The sequence below is a fragment of the Uranotaenia lowii genome, chromosome 2 (genome assembly GCF_029784155.1).
Source record: "Uranotaenia lowii strain MFRU-FL chromosome 2, ASM2978415v1, whole genome shotgun sequence".
Taxonomy (NCBI): domain Eukaryota; kingdom Metazoa; phylum Arthropoda; class Insecta; order Diptera; family Culicidae; genus Uranotaenia; species Uranotaenia lowii.
Window position 1 is genome coordinate 45123393 of NC_073692.1, and position 14993 is coordinate 45138385.

General features: G+C 44.8%; 1 protein-coding gene and 1 long non-coding RNA gene across 2 annotated transcripts; one reads left to right on the forward strand and one right to left on the reverse strand.

Moving 5' to 3' along the window:
• Positions 1–303: 303 nt before the first annotated feature.
• LOC129746105 (uncharacterized) lies at positions 304–3122 on the reverse strand. The gene is made up of 5 exons (XR_008737239.1): positions 3108–3122; positions 2721–3026; positions 2286–2634; positions 2097–2223; positions 304–608 (listed from the first exon to the last, which is right to left on the reverse strand). It is a non-coding gene; the product is annotated as an uncharacterized LOC129746105 (long non-coding RNA).
• Positions 3123–13608: 10486 nt separating this feature from the next.
• LOC129741331 (uncharacterized) lies at positions 13609–14330 on the forward strand. The gene is made up of 2 exons (XM_055733053.1): positions 13609–14226; positions 14268–14330. The coding sequence occupies exons 1-2, from the start codon at positions 13609–13611 to the stop codon at positions 14328–14330; spliced, it is 681 nt and encodes a 226-aa protein (XP_055589028.1).
• Positions 14331–14993: the final 663 nt, after the last annotated feature.

The window sequence follows — 14993 nt, forward strand, 5'->3', positions numbered from 1 at the left end:
GAGATGCCGCAAGTCTCCTGCTAACAAAGTATAAAGAAATTGATAAAATTGGCACACACATCCTTTAGAAGTGCACGACTTTAATAAACCTATTTGGGAAAAAAGTTATATATAATAAGTATATTAATAAAAAAAGAAATATTCTAGGATTCGGCTTGTTTTGTTCGTTGTTTTTTTAACATATTTAATGCCTTTTTTATAGAGATAAACAAGTTATTTCATAAAACGCATAAATAGGTAATACATTTGTCCAGCTTTTTTAAGTCACAAGTATTTTTTTTGCAATATATTTATTTATTTATTTATTTTTTTAATTTCTTTATTCGAAACGGCTTATACCTTGAGGCTTCAAGGAGCCAAACTCGTTTTGTATGTTCACAATTGTTTGCTTAGGTCTACAACACTATTTTTTTTTTATCAATATAGGGATTCGCTTCACGTAATTTTCCATCCGGCGAAATTTTCATTTTCGAGTAAGTACAACCACTGGTACAACTTTATTTATGGTAGGGTTCAACAACCTCAATTATACGACAATAGATAAGTACAATTGGTCAGCAGTAGGTGTTGGGTGACACTTGGCTTGAAGCTTGAAGTGTCCGGGAAAGCTGAAAAAAATTAAGTCTTATTTTTATTTTCCGAAAAAAAAATCTATATAGATATATAAAAATGAATGTTTGTCTGTCTGTCTGATTGTTCTCTATAGACTAGAAAACTACTGTTCCGATCAACGTGAAATTGGGTGTATGAGAGTATTCGGGGTAGGAGATGGTTTCAACAATACTTTCAAATCAGGAAGGGCTTCCATACAAAATTAACATAAAATATGGAACACCCATACAATTTTTAAGCATATTCCATAAAATTTCGTGGCAAATCAAATTTTTGCAGCATGAATCTATTTGTTGTCTTGTTGGACAAATTTTGACATATTCTGATGATTCATTGTATTGAAACCCCTTTGCCACTGTTAAAATGAGGGAGCTCCCATATACATTCAATATAATAGGTGATAGAATCCCATTAATTTTCAAACTATTTCCACCAAATTTGGCACACATCAAACTTTATAGTTTAAACATCATAAGGCGTTTCCCTGTATTTAAAAGGGACTTCTATACAAATTAATCAAACATATGAAAAAAATCCTTATATAAATTTCAATCCTTATATAAATTTCAGGATATTTTCATTAAAATTCGATGCAAATAAATTTTCTCATTCCGGAGATCGTACAAAATCAGATTCCGGAAGTTAAATTGAATTATTTGGTACAAAAATTAAAATCAACATTCCTATTTACCAGAAACGAAAATTCAGATTTAACTAAAAAACTGACTAAATCGTGTTTCAACTGTCAAGACAGCAACCGTTTTGCAGAAAATCTTCTGTGGAAAGGGAATGTAGTCAGAAGCGCTCTTGATGATTTTCAATCATTTTTGTTAACAATGAGCGTTACTATTTTAAAGGGTAATTTTATACGAGACATTTCCTTCTTCCTTGTTTGCAGCCGATCGAAAAAATTTACAGTATCGTTCATAATTGTATAGAAATTGGAAGCACGCGCACTGTCACTCCGACTTTGAACATCCATAAATTTTCACTCTGATGATATTTCTTGATCAAATTTTCTGCGTAAGATAGATCAACTATCACGCTATTTTAAAATTTGTGCGGCCTGAGATACAGTAGTTCTACAAAAATCGGACGTTTTGGACTTTCGCCATTCAAATTGCAATATCTCAGGAAATACGCAACATTTTTTACTGAAATTTTGCAGGGTGGTTGTTGGAATATTGAGTAAGCATTGAGTTTCTGAGATATTGCAATTTGAATGGCAAAAGTCCAAAAAGTCCGATTTTTGTAGAACTACTATATCTCAGGCCAAACAAACTTTAGAAAGCTCAAATTTTGTGATATAATAGTGTGATAGTTGATCAATCTTACAGAGTAAAAAGTTATGGATGTTCAAAGTCGAAATGACAGTGCGCGTGCTTCCAATTTCTATACAATTATTAACGGTACTGTAGTTCGGAATGCGGATGCTCAGCACTGGTGAAAAAAAAAATTACTCTAAGAAACTTCGGACTGCTCACCCTAACTTTCTAGATTTAGACTGGTGCTTTAAAAAGGCGGCTTGGTAGCTCGCGTACACTCATGCGGATGACTCGACGTTTGCCTCCGTCATCCTTGCTGTGCCGCCGATTCCATTTTCTCGCGAACCTGCAGTGAATGTTGGAGGTTTTTGACTTTAGACTAAAATTTATGTTTTCGTTAGAACTTACCTCGAACTTCTGCCCTATCAAAGTTCCTCCTGATTGAAATACCTTGACCAAAGTCTTTTGGACGCGTCAGTGCGATCGAATTGGGAAGGCAAAGCCGACTGTTGAGGAATCCTGGGAGATTTTTTGTGGTGAACAAAAAGGTCTGGCATCCGCATCCTACGAATTTATTGTGGTCACACATTATCGTCCAGCGCATGACGGAAGTGAGTAAACGGGGCGGCGAACAATGTTAGATCCAACAACGTCGACGTTTAATTGAAGGAGTTCATAAAATCTAGAAATTTCCGTCGACTGTTGATGAATCGTTAATCCTGTCCTGCTAACAGGACAACAGAAGCCGATTCCGCCGCTGGAAAAGTTAGAAAAAAAAATGTTAGTAACATCCCTTTAACTTGAATTTTTTAAATTTTAAAGCATAACAAATCAGCTACTAACCTGATCTGAAGTTGATCTGTTCTTCCCGCTGCCTAAGGGCCATTTTTCGCCTTAGCTACAGCCGCTGCTTCTGAAAAAGGTTCGACCGGGACGAATCCAATCGATTGATTTGAGTTGAATCAGATTTCTCGATTTTTGATGTAATTGAGGAAAGTTTTCTGCCAGGCGATGCAGGATGACATAGATCTGTACTAAAAAGATCATAACAAAGCTCTCACGCTAACACTGGCTTGACGTATGATTGAACATTTTAAACTTATATTTTTGCATTATATTATGGCGCCGGATAGCTAAATTCATGCCATCCTGCAAATGTTCCAAAATAATTTAGTACAGATCCATGCCATCCTGCAACCGAACGGTGCCATTCTCAAGGGATGTCTATACATAGGCTGCGTTCTCTGCAGGATGGCATGGATCTGTACTAAATAATTTTTCGTTTTCCGTCGTTTGTTTTGATTTTGATATTCATCTTGCTTTCGGTAATGCCTGTGCGGCGAATTCGGTTAAAATTTTAGAAAATCATTTGCTCAACGCTAATTTTCGTCGGGACAGAAGTGTGGAGTGCATTTAGGTCTCGATCACAGGAAGAATTACGGAAAGATTTAGATACCCGAATGTTTTGTATTGTGTGATTGTTTGCCGGTTCGAAATTCGTTGGGGTATCGTTTTAGTTAAACATGAATCCGTCGGAAGTGATGTTGTAAGTTTACTCGAACGTCCATTGATCGTTTTTTTCCGGGATTTTGCTAGTGATATAAGATAATTGTCGCGAATTGCTTCGGTTCGGCTCATGATGACCGGTGAATATTACCCCCCTGGAAGAGTGATCAATAGATGGTTTGCTGAAGAAGCAATTCTACAAGTCGCAAGAGGGGCAAGCGAGAGCGGAAGTGGGAAAAGCCTTGTACTTGTTGCAGGATAATCCGGATGCGTTGTCCAAGTGCAGTTAACATCCCAGCCTCAGGTCTCTCAGCCTACAAGGTTTGGTAATGCAGACAATGATGGCTTCGAATGGTGAAACTTACCAGGGGCCTCGGTTGGAGCACTGCAATTTCTAGCTAGAACGTTGTCTATGGGGAAAACAATTTTTGCTATAATATTAGCTACATGGAGGATGCCCAGCACCGGCTTTCATACGCTTGATGGACCTGCTTCGAAATTGTTTTGAAGTTGATTGGGCGGAACCTCAGCATATGATCCCGATTAACTGGCGACCGGCGGGTGATTGTTTTTTCGATCGAGAGAAAATGCTTGGCTGCAAAGTGTTCCATTGGCGTTGGCTTCAGTTAACATTTTAAGGTAATGTAACATTTTCAACGATCATATTTGTTGTTTAAAAGTAAAATTAAAAACTAACTTAGTAAATCTTATAAATTTTTACTCCGTTGATTAGCAGTCAACTGTTCGGGAAAGTAAGGCACCTTAAGTAGCTGCTCGTTTGAATCAGCTCTTTTAGTTTTGGCTGCTACAATAAAAATGTGCCTGGACTCGTGAGATGCTGCTACCCACTAATCTGACCTAATCGAATCGTTTTCGAGAATACAGAATTAAACTTGAATATCATTTTTCGACAACTTTCTATAGCTTCAACTTTTCTCTTCCGATCGCAAGCGAAAATCAGTCTTTGCCCTTTTTCAGCCACTGTCACTTACGTCCGTCCAGGGAGGTCAGCTGAAGGGATTTTCGAATCTGTGCTCACTGGTTTTAACATTTCCCCGACCCTGTTTCCTAGACAGATTTACCAATTGCCTCAATCTCTATGTCTGCGAGTATAGCCACAGGTCGCCGAAACAGTCCACAGGAAGTGCGAACCACCGCCTGTGGAACACGGCCGTCTTTTCCAACGATGACTTCAGCTACTTGTCCACGGACCCATCCGTTGCTGTTTTGATCATCCGTGATATACACTAAACCGCCTGGCTTCAGCGTTCACGTTCAACGACGGCATATATTCCTTTAGCCACCGCTTCCATAGTTCATCGGCGATGCACTGGAACCTCTGGTAAGTGCTTCGAAGTGCCTCTGCCAGACTTGTTAGCGCTATGCAAAGATCCTTCAGTTCGGTTACCATGCCACGCAAAAAATGGTTCGGCGTAAGCGCCTCAGCAATAACGGTCTTAGTGTGTTTCATCGCTCATTCGGTGTTCCGCATTCAGGTTTCCATAGTCGTCTTGACCGTTCGTACCATCCGCTCCCATATACCCCCCATATGGGGTGCAAAAGGTGGATTGAAGCGTTAGTGAACACGATAGCGCAGTCTGTTCCGATTCGACGAATCTGCTCTTGAAGTTCCTTTCAGGTTGGCCGTTGTCAAAGAAGATAACAATATGAGGGCCTCTGCGCAGCACGAATCTCCGAATTGCCGTGATACACGAATCACAACTTGTGTGTGTGTGCCACTTCCAGGTGCACTGCACGGACCGCCAGGCGCGTGAAAGGTTCAATCCACCGTTTCTCGACACGACATCCCACGATTACTTCAAACGGTCCAAAATAGTCGACTCCCACATGACTGAAGCGGCTCAGGAAAGGCGTGCGATACGTGCGGTCGGCTCCTTTTTACTTTGCACCATTGGCAATTATCCATCGACCGCTACACACAGCTCCTCAGCTTAGGGATATAAAAGCGTTGCCGAACTTCGTTAAACGTGGTCTCCCGGTTAGCGTGTGCAAAACGCCGATGATAATCAGCTAGCAGTAGACTAGTGATTTCGTGGGCGCTTGGTAGGATGATGGAGAATTTCGTATCGTATGGAATGAATTCTGCAGATTTTGTCCTGCCGTTCATTCGCAACACGTCACAATCGTCCAGGAACGGCCTACGATGATAGATGACACTGTGTTTCTCGATCGGAAGACGTCACGGATCACCAATCTCTTCAATCGTTCGGTGGCGTCCGGAATAACCTCGACAGTTGGAGATAAATCTGTAAACGCAACAGATCCCAACAGACTCACATCGATGATAGGTTCGTTCGTCTTGAAAGTGTGGGACATGTGGCACGCTCGAAGCTCGATTGTGGTGTTTGGTATTGGTGTTTTCTGCGTCGGCCACCTCTCTTCTGGTTGCTGGAGAAACTCCCGTTGAACCAGGTGCAGTCGTGGCAATCAAGACATCGTTTGCTACTTCTGCGGGGAATCTGGTTATCGAAAACGAGATTGTGCGGCGTGGCTCAAAACTAAGAAGAACGGCACGCACAAAAATCGAGCGAAGTTGTTTTCCGAGGCAACTACCTAAGGGTCCGGCGCCGATTGACCGACGCATAGGGCTGAGATAAAAGATCTCCACTGCTGGCGATCCGGAGCCAGCGTCTTCACTTGCTGCCAGCTAAGGTTCTCGTCAACTGTGCGGATTTCAGTGGCTAGACTTCGCCGCCACGAGCTTCTAGGCCTGCCTCTTCTTCGATGCCCATCTGGATTCCAGTCAAGCGCCTCTCTGCAAATCTCGTTTTCACCTCTTCGCAGTGTGTGCCCAATCCATTTCACTTACGTTCCCGAATCTCGATTTCTAGCGCCTTTTGATGACACCGGCGATGAAGTTCAACGTTTGAGATCCAGTTGCCAGGCCACCAAGCGCGGATGATGTTCCGCATGATGTTTCGGAGACTCGCAAACAAAAATCGGGCTTTTCTGATCCGGGTTTCGATGTCCTTCTTGGTACCACCATCAGGCGTAATCTGGCTACCAAGATACTGGAAGCACTCCACTGTCTCAACCTGTTGTCCAGTTATCACGAAATTGGAACGATTTTCTGTATTGACTTCCATCGACTTGGTCTTTCCGACATTGATTTTGAGACTTCCATTTTTGCCGCCTGTGGACCCGACACGACAGCAGATAACGTCGTACGGAGGATGTAACAATTAAATATTATACTTGGTTTATTCTGTGCTTAAGCCAATTCGGAATAAATCTAGAGTTTGTTTTGATTAGGTCGTAAGAACCAATGTAAACAAAATTGCGTTATTGGCTGCAAACGATTGATAAACATGTATTCTATGTTCGGTGAAAACTTGATTTTAATTGATTAATTGATAAATTTAAGAAAATGCTTTAAATTTTGGACGTATAATAGCTTTCATTTTTCTGAGTGCAATTTGGTTTTTGCGACTTTTTGCGTCACCCTGCATTGCCGTGCATGCAAAAAGACGCAAAATATCAATTCGATAAGTTGGTTTTTGCGTCGTTGTGCATTCGTCGTGAATAGTGCTGTAAAATATTACGAAAGTTTACGTAAAAAATGCAACATATTGAGAATAACTGTCTACGGGAGTGATTCGAGTTGTAGGGTGAGTACAATAAGATTTACTTTAGACCGTGCTGGAAAAAAGTTTTTGTTTTCATTACAGAGTCAGCCGGAATATCTGAAAATGATGAATACCATTCCGAAAACCTTGGACAGTCACGAGTGGGGACCAGAACAAACGTGTGATATCCTAGGTGACCAAGGTGATTGAAAGTCCTATTAAGTAACAACTCAGGATGCTCTTGGGCGATAAGTTTCGCATGCAGTTCGATCAGACTGTGGTGTTTATACATTTCCTTAAGTAACTGAGAACAATTAAGCGGATTTTTAGGTTAGTGAAACAAGCTTTTGCAATAATACTTATCGTTTGGTAAAACGCGGTATGCGCCAAATCGAAAATGCTTTAGGTCGTAAGTACGTTTTCACTATCGAAGACTTAACTTACAGGAAATTTAAGTACATCGGAATGCTTTCCGCCCATTCTTATGTTGGATTTCAATTTCTCAGACGAATTCAGCCAACATTCACAAAGTGAGATTTTAAAACTTGTTTCGTAATTTCAATAGCGATTTTCTCAAAACACGTCAGGTGGTTCATACGACCTAATCAAAACAAACTCTAGAAATGTTCAAAACATTGCAAATCATAATCGACGCAAATTACTCTCAGTGCAGTAAATTGGGTAAACGAGAAAACCCAATAAAAGTGGGGTAAACAAATTCCGAAACACCGTGTACCCATATTGCCAACATCGAGAAAACAAAAAACAAAGCCAGACGCTAGCGATCGAAGAAAAAAAACCGCAAAGTTCCGGGAGCGTTGTTAACCGTGCGAGTCGGAAAAAGTGACGCCGCGAACGATTTTGTCCTGCGGTCGGAAACAAACGGCAAAAAAAAAACCGAGAAAGGTGCAGGATTTAACAAACGGCAGTTCTGGTGAGTGCTGAAAGAAATTTAACCCGCAAGTTTGCACGCAAAGTACGAAAACAACAAAAAATTGATTTCACGTTTCCTTCACGCTATTAGCGGTCAGGCAATTGTGGCCACGAGCCAGTGCGAAACAAAAAGAAAAGAGACCGGAATCAGGAAAACAGCAAAAAAGCCCCAAAGAAGGGTAAGAGCAAGATGCTCTGAATTATGTTGAGCTTTTCCTAACGGCAAACGGCCATAGGGCTCTTTTTTCTTTTTCCTTCTCGACTAGCGTTCTGGCAAAGGGCACGGTAAACGGACGAAACCTGGATCCAGACAGAAGAATTTTCCACATCCGGGGGAAATCTCTCCGGAAGCGGCTGGAACCGGAGGTCCGGTCACACAGGAGTCGTCGGAAAGAACGAGGGGAGTCAAGGTCAACCGGCTTCCACGTGGTTCCAGAAACTTCGCTTCTCTGGCCGAAAGTTTGTGTGCGTCGAGTAGATCCGTCGACAGAGCACTTGGCACCCGCCGGGTGGAGTGCTGAATCGATATCAGGCAGGCAGCGGGAGCAGTCCCGTTCCGGAAGAATCGGCATCGTGTGGGAAAGGCCAGTGGTGACCAGCACGACATCTGGTGGCCAGAATCCACAAAGTTCATCGGGCGAGGCAATCGCGACACCTGGTGGCGGGTTTCGAAGACTCGTGGCGATTCAAGCAGCAACAGCGATAGACGGTCGCTTGCTCCGTGAGCCACCGGGGTGTGTGAGCCGGTTCCTGGAAGCGCATTTGCTAGTGGCGAGCGTGATGTTTGGTCCAAGGATGACAGCAGGGCAGCAGGAGATCGACGCGCAGGAAAACTCTGGGTCAGCGAGCCATCCACCGAGCGCGACAAAATGCAGTTTTTGCACGTAAGTCGAAAATTATAACTTGATGCTTTGTTTACCCACCCACAATTATTTCGACCATGGGCCATTGGAGCCAAAATAAAATGATTTGCTAAAGGCAATGTTACAAAATGAACATTAAAATCTTATGTTTTCGTGATGTCATTCGGAAATAACCACAAGTTCCCCTGTTGGCTAAATTTATTGAGCAAGCCGGAGCCAAAGAGGAAGAAACAACCTTCTTCTTCTTTGTGATGCCAACCTCTTCTTACAACGGCAGTCCGCGAACGGTGTAGGATGACTACATCGACGGGGAGCATCTGAGTAGTGTGCGTCCGATCCCTTGATCGAAGCTACAAAGATAAGGCAACATCTTCTGCGTAGCGGAGGTCAGGGGTGCGCCGCGAACGTTTGTAGGATACCCCAATGTCGGGGGGTATCCGAGTAGTGCCGCTTCCTAAGAGGGAAACTGCGGGGATAAGACTTTACCTTCCTCGTAGCGGATCTCGAGGGAAGAGGGTTAACCACTGTCGGGGGATACCCACGGGTAGAGAGGCTCTCGATGCCGGGCGAGCCTCTCGAATCGGTGTAGGATGTCGTCACCGTCGGGAAACATCCGAGTCGTAGCGTTCCAAATCCCGTACGTGTGCCGTGACAGGCGCGAGTTCAGGACAAGCTGCTCTCGATCTGGCACACAACGGGCAGGAAAATCCGCGGGCCAAAAATCCTAGGGTTGCCAGCCAAGGGGTTAAAGAAGACCAGACATCGGTCGGAGTAGACTGACCCCATCGACGGAGGGCTGTCGAGTAGAGTGCGTCCGACCCCTCGGTTTGAAGCTACAAAGATAAGACAATACCTTCTGCGTAGCGGATGCCGTGGGTGCGCTGCGTTCGTGCGTAGGATGCTCCACCTTCGGGGAGTATCTGAGTAGGGCGGTTCTCAACGACAGAAGCTGCGGGGATAAGACTTGACCTTCTTCGCAGTGGAAATCGTTGGGAAAGGGTTATTCCACGTTCGGGGAATATCCACGGGTATAGTGGCTCTCGACGCCGGGTGAGCCATTCGAGTCGGAGTAGGATGACGTCTTCGTCGGGAATCATCCGAGTCTAGGATAAGCTGCTCTCGATCAGGCACACGACGGGCAAGGTAGCAAACCTCGAACCCTTAAGATAAGAGGTCGGGCCTCGAGTCGTTAGAGGAGAGGTCAGGCCTCAAACCTTAAGGTGGAGAGTTTTGTGTGGTTAACCCCAAGTCTTTATGATGAGGGTCGGGTCTCGAGTCGTAAGAGGAGGGATCAGGCCCCCTTATCTTTTTTTTTTACAAGATGGAAATTTGACTTCAAACCATAACAGCCGGGTGTTTGCTGCCGTGTGTGGGTTCGTCCCACTAAAACCACCTTGGGCTTCGTGTGCCAGATGTGCCCCTTGGTTTCACCCTATGATACTACATCAAGGGGTAGGCTGTGCTCATGCACTTATACATCTCACCCCTTTTCCTCTTTCTCAATTTTTCCTCAATTTCTCCTTGATTATCGTTCTGCTTTATCCTTTTTCTCCTTTTCTTCTTCTCCTTTTCCTCTATCGCCAACTTCAGACTGGTACGGAAGACCCCGAAACGTGTGCCGGTTAGGTAACGCTTTCATAATAACTCACGCCCGTCACAGCATCCACTATCCCGGGGACCTCGAAACGTGTGCCGGTTAGGTAACGCTTTCGAAGTAACTCGCGCCCGTCACAGCAACCACTTCCGCAGGATTTCTAACCACCAAGGCATGGCCGATTGAGAAACTACCAAGCTAGAATCCCGACACGACCACCCCGAATGGTATCTCCGCTTCCTTTTGCTGCAGGAAAGATCGTAGCTGAGTACGTGAGACCTTTTAAGTCCCACCACACGTATGAGTCCAGATTAGGGTTATACCGCGCCCTAAGATCGCGTTGCTTTTGAATTGAAGTGTCATACGAGGCCCAAGACCTTTCATTAGCTCGTTCAATTTGGTTGACTATCTCGCTCTCTCCGTTCATCATCTTTCCTGATCCTTATCAGATCGCGCATGATTTCGTCGACTATAGCACGCCATGACTGTTCGTCGCGACACATTTCACACACTATGTTTTCAGCGTTCAAATTTTGAAGTTGTTGACGCCTTGAATTGAACCTGGGGCAGACAAAGATAGCATGTTCTGCCGATTCCTCCGTCTCTACGCATTCCGGGCAATAAGGCGAGCTGATAAGCTTAAACCGATAAAGGTATTGCTTAAAACACCCATGACCCGAAAGGAACTGCGTCAGGTAGAAGTTGACCTCTCCATACTTCCGATTTACCCAGTCTGAAAGTCTCGGGATTAGCCTATGCGTCCATCTTGCGTTGTTCGATGCGTCCCATTGCTCGTGCCACTTGAGCATTGACGCTGCTCGTTGAATATTACGCACTTCTCTAACAGCTCTTGCTTTGTAACATTCCATATCCTCTGCCAGAGTTATGTCGATGGGAACCATGCCCGCGATGACAAAAGCTGCATCTGCTGATATGGTCCTGTACGCACAGGAAACTCGCATGGCTATCAACCGATGTGTGCTCCGTAATTTGGATCTGTTGCGCTCTACCTCTATCGCGGAGCTCCAGGCCGCTCCTCCGTATCGTAGTTTCGACAGTGCTACGCTCGCAAGGAGACGTCTCTTGCTATTCTTTGAACCATGGCAGTTCGGCATAATCCAGGCCAATGAATCTATGACTTTCGATGCACTTTCGCAACAGTATTTGACATGCGCACCAAAACTTAAGCGATGGTCGACCATTACTCCAAGGTATTTCAGCTGCTGTTTCGAAGATGTCGTGTGCCCTCCAACAGTAATCTCCATGTGCGGCACAACTCTTTTATTGGTCACGAGCAGAACTTCAGTTTTATGGTGAGCTATCTGAAGCTCAACTCCCTCCATCCAGATGCCAACCCTTTCTACGGACACCGTTGCAAGGTCTTCTACCTCCTCGATTGTTTCGCCGGTAATCATGAGCACGATATCGTCAGCAAATCCGACTATCTGCACACCTGCTGGTAGTTTCAGCGTTAACACCTCATTATACATGGCATTCCAAAGCACAGGTCCGAGTATGGAACCCTGTGGAACACCCGCTGTTAGGGCAGTAGATCGTATCCCAGTTTCGGTTTCGTACGTCAGGATTCGATTTTCGAAGAAGCTTCCTATTATCCTGCAGAGAGTATTCGGAACAAGCATCCTGTGAAGCGCTTTGGCAATCGCTTCCCAGCTGGCATTGTTGAAGGCATTCTTAACGTCGATCGTCACAATGGCGCAGTGACGAACACCTGTCCGCTTCTTTTTATATGCGCGCTTCGCGTACTCTGTCACCATACGGATGGCGTCCACCGTAGATCTCCCTTTCCGAAAACCGAACTGTCTGTCCGACAGTCCACTTCCGCCTTCGGTGTTGATAATAAGTCTGTTAAATATTATCCTCTCCAGTAGCTTACCAAGGGTGTCCAGCAGACAGATGGGTCTATATGATGATGGATGCCCTGGGGGTTTCCCAGGTTTCGGTAGTAGCCCCAACTTCGCCGTTTTCCACGAATTGGGAGAAGATCCCTCGTCGAGACACTTTTGTAGCACCACTCTGAAGGTATCCGGAATGGTCTGTACCGCCACCTTCAGCACTGCATTTGGGATTCCGTCCGGACCAGGGGCCTTATTCACCGCAAGTTTCTTAGCGACAGGCCCCCTTATCAACAAGAGGAGGGGTACAAGTGGTCACCTGGAGTCATTGCGAGGAGAGGTCAGATTTCCAGTCGTTAGAGGAGAAATCGGGCCTTGAATCGTGCAGAGGAGAGGTATCCTCAAGTCGATGCGAGGAGGGGTTGGATCTCGAGTCGTTAGAGGAGAGGTCAGGCCTCAAGTCGCGAAGTGGAGAGGTTTGTGTGGGAATCTCGAGTCACTGCGAGGAGATGTCGGTTCTCAAGTCGTTAGAGGAGAGTTCAGGCGTAAGGAGGAGAGGTTTTGCTTAAAGTGGTCTCGTTAATGAGTATTGCCTTGGAGCGCATTAGCGCAAATAGACCTCCCACTATTGAAGCATAGTGTACTAAACAGTTCGAGGTGGGAACCAGGTCTGCGGCCCCAGGTGGACTTTATGGCGAATGTTTGGAGGTTGTTAGGGAGAAAAACACTGCGAAGGCCATGTGGGAAGCGCTCGAGAACACGTTTGCCAAGAAGTCCATCGGTACCCAGAATTTACTCCGAAAGCAGCTCAATGGGATGAAGCTGAAAGAAGGCGATTCGATGAAGGAGCACATTATCGCGTTTGAGGACCTCACTCGGTAGATGAAGACGGCGGGGGCCAAACTCGAAGAAGCGGGAACCGTTATTTCGTTATTCCAGACGCTTCCTGAATCATTCGATCCTCTGGTAACGGCTCTGGAGAACTTGGCAATAGATGATCTGACGCTGCAAGTTGTCAAAGAACGATTGCTAGCGGAAGATTTGAATCGGGCCGATCGACATGAAGATGAGGGCACAAGCAAGGTAGCAGCATTTTCGAGTGAAAAAAATACAAAAGGCAGAAAATTCAAACCGAAGTGCTACAAATGCGGCAAGCGAGGCCATCTTCAGAAGGACTGTCGTGAAAAGGTTGCGAACGAGGCCAATTCTACGAATCAGCGGAAGGCGGTGAGTTTTCTGGCAAACCATGGAGGCTCTACAAAACAGGAAGGCAGGCTTATCTTCAAGCTGGATTCCGGATCGAGCGACCACATGATCAATTGCGATGACGTTTTTTCCTAATCTAACCGTTTGAAAAATGCCGTCGTCATCAACGTTGCCAAGGATGAGCAAACAATGGTTGCCAACGTGACTGGAAAAATTCGTGGTCATAGCAATAGAGGAACCCCTTTGGTAATCAACAACGTGCTTTCCATTCCTGAGTTGAGGGATAACTTGATGTCGGTGAAAAAGCTGACAAGTGCTGGTATCCATGTTAGTTTTGGAGCAAACCAAGCTGTGCTCAAGAAAGACGGAGAAATCGTAGCAACGGCCAAGCAACGGGGTGGTTTGTACGAACTGAAAGTTTTCGTTGAGCAGAAGTCGGTAAATGCATGTGAGGCGAATCTAAATGTTCTTTGGTACCGTCGCCTGTGCCATCTGAGCCAACAAGGTATGCGAACAATAGTGAAGAACAATCTGGCTACCGGAATGGACATCAAAGCAGATCGTCTGGAGTTTTGCGATGCCTGTGTGCGTGGGAAAATGTGTCGAGAGCCATTCCATGGTACCCGAATCAGAGCAACGAGGCCATTGGAGAGAATCCATTCGGATGTATGGGGCCCTATTGGATCAAGGTTTTTCGTCTCCTTAATCGATGACCACACACACTTTGCCGTGGTTTATTCGATGCGCCGGAAGTCTGAGGTTTTTAAGAGCTTACGGGAATTTCCAAATTTACCATGGATCAAGGATGTGAGTATCTTTCGAATAGTCAAAAAGATTTTTACGCACAGAAAGGTATCCAGATCGAGCCAACGGTTGCATACACGCCCCAGCAGAACATATGTTTCCCTTGAAAATCAGTTCAAAAAATTGATCAAAGGGAAAAAGAAAGCGTATTGGAGGAATTTTGTGGGTGGTTTATCACGTGAAACATCATTGAGTACCTTATGGAAAGTGGCACGAAGCATGCGTAATCGATCATCTACGAATGAAAGTGAGGAATATTTGCATAGATGGATATTCAATTTCGCACGGAAAATCTGTCCAGATTCTGCACCAGTACAAAAAATAATCCGGAATGTGCCTCCAGATAGGTGTGGTCTGGATTCCTGCTTTTCGATGGTCGAATTTTCAATTGCCCTCCTCTCTTGCAACAATTCAGCTCCGGGAATTGATAAAATCAAGTTTAACTTGTTGAAAAACCTTCCGGATACCGCGAAATTTCGCTTGTTAAATTTATTTAATCAATTCTTGGAGCATAACATTGTTCCCCAAGAGTGGAGACAAGTGAGAGTCATTGTTATCCAAAAGCCCGGAAAACCAGCGTCTGATCCCTATTCGTACCGTCCAATAGCGATGTTGTCTTGTATACGCAAATTGATGGAGAAAATGATTTTGTTTCGTTTGTATAAATGGGTAGAAACAAATGGCCTCCTTTCAGATACTCAATTTAGGTTTCGAAGGGGCAAAGGGACAAACGATTGTCTTGCTTTGCTGTCTTCAGAGATACAAATGGC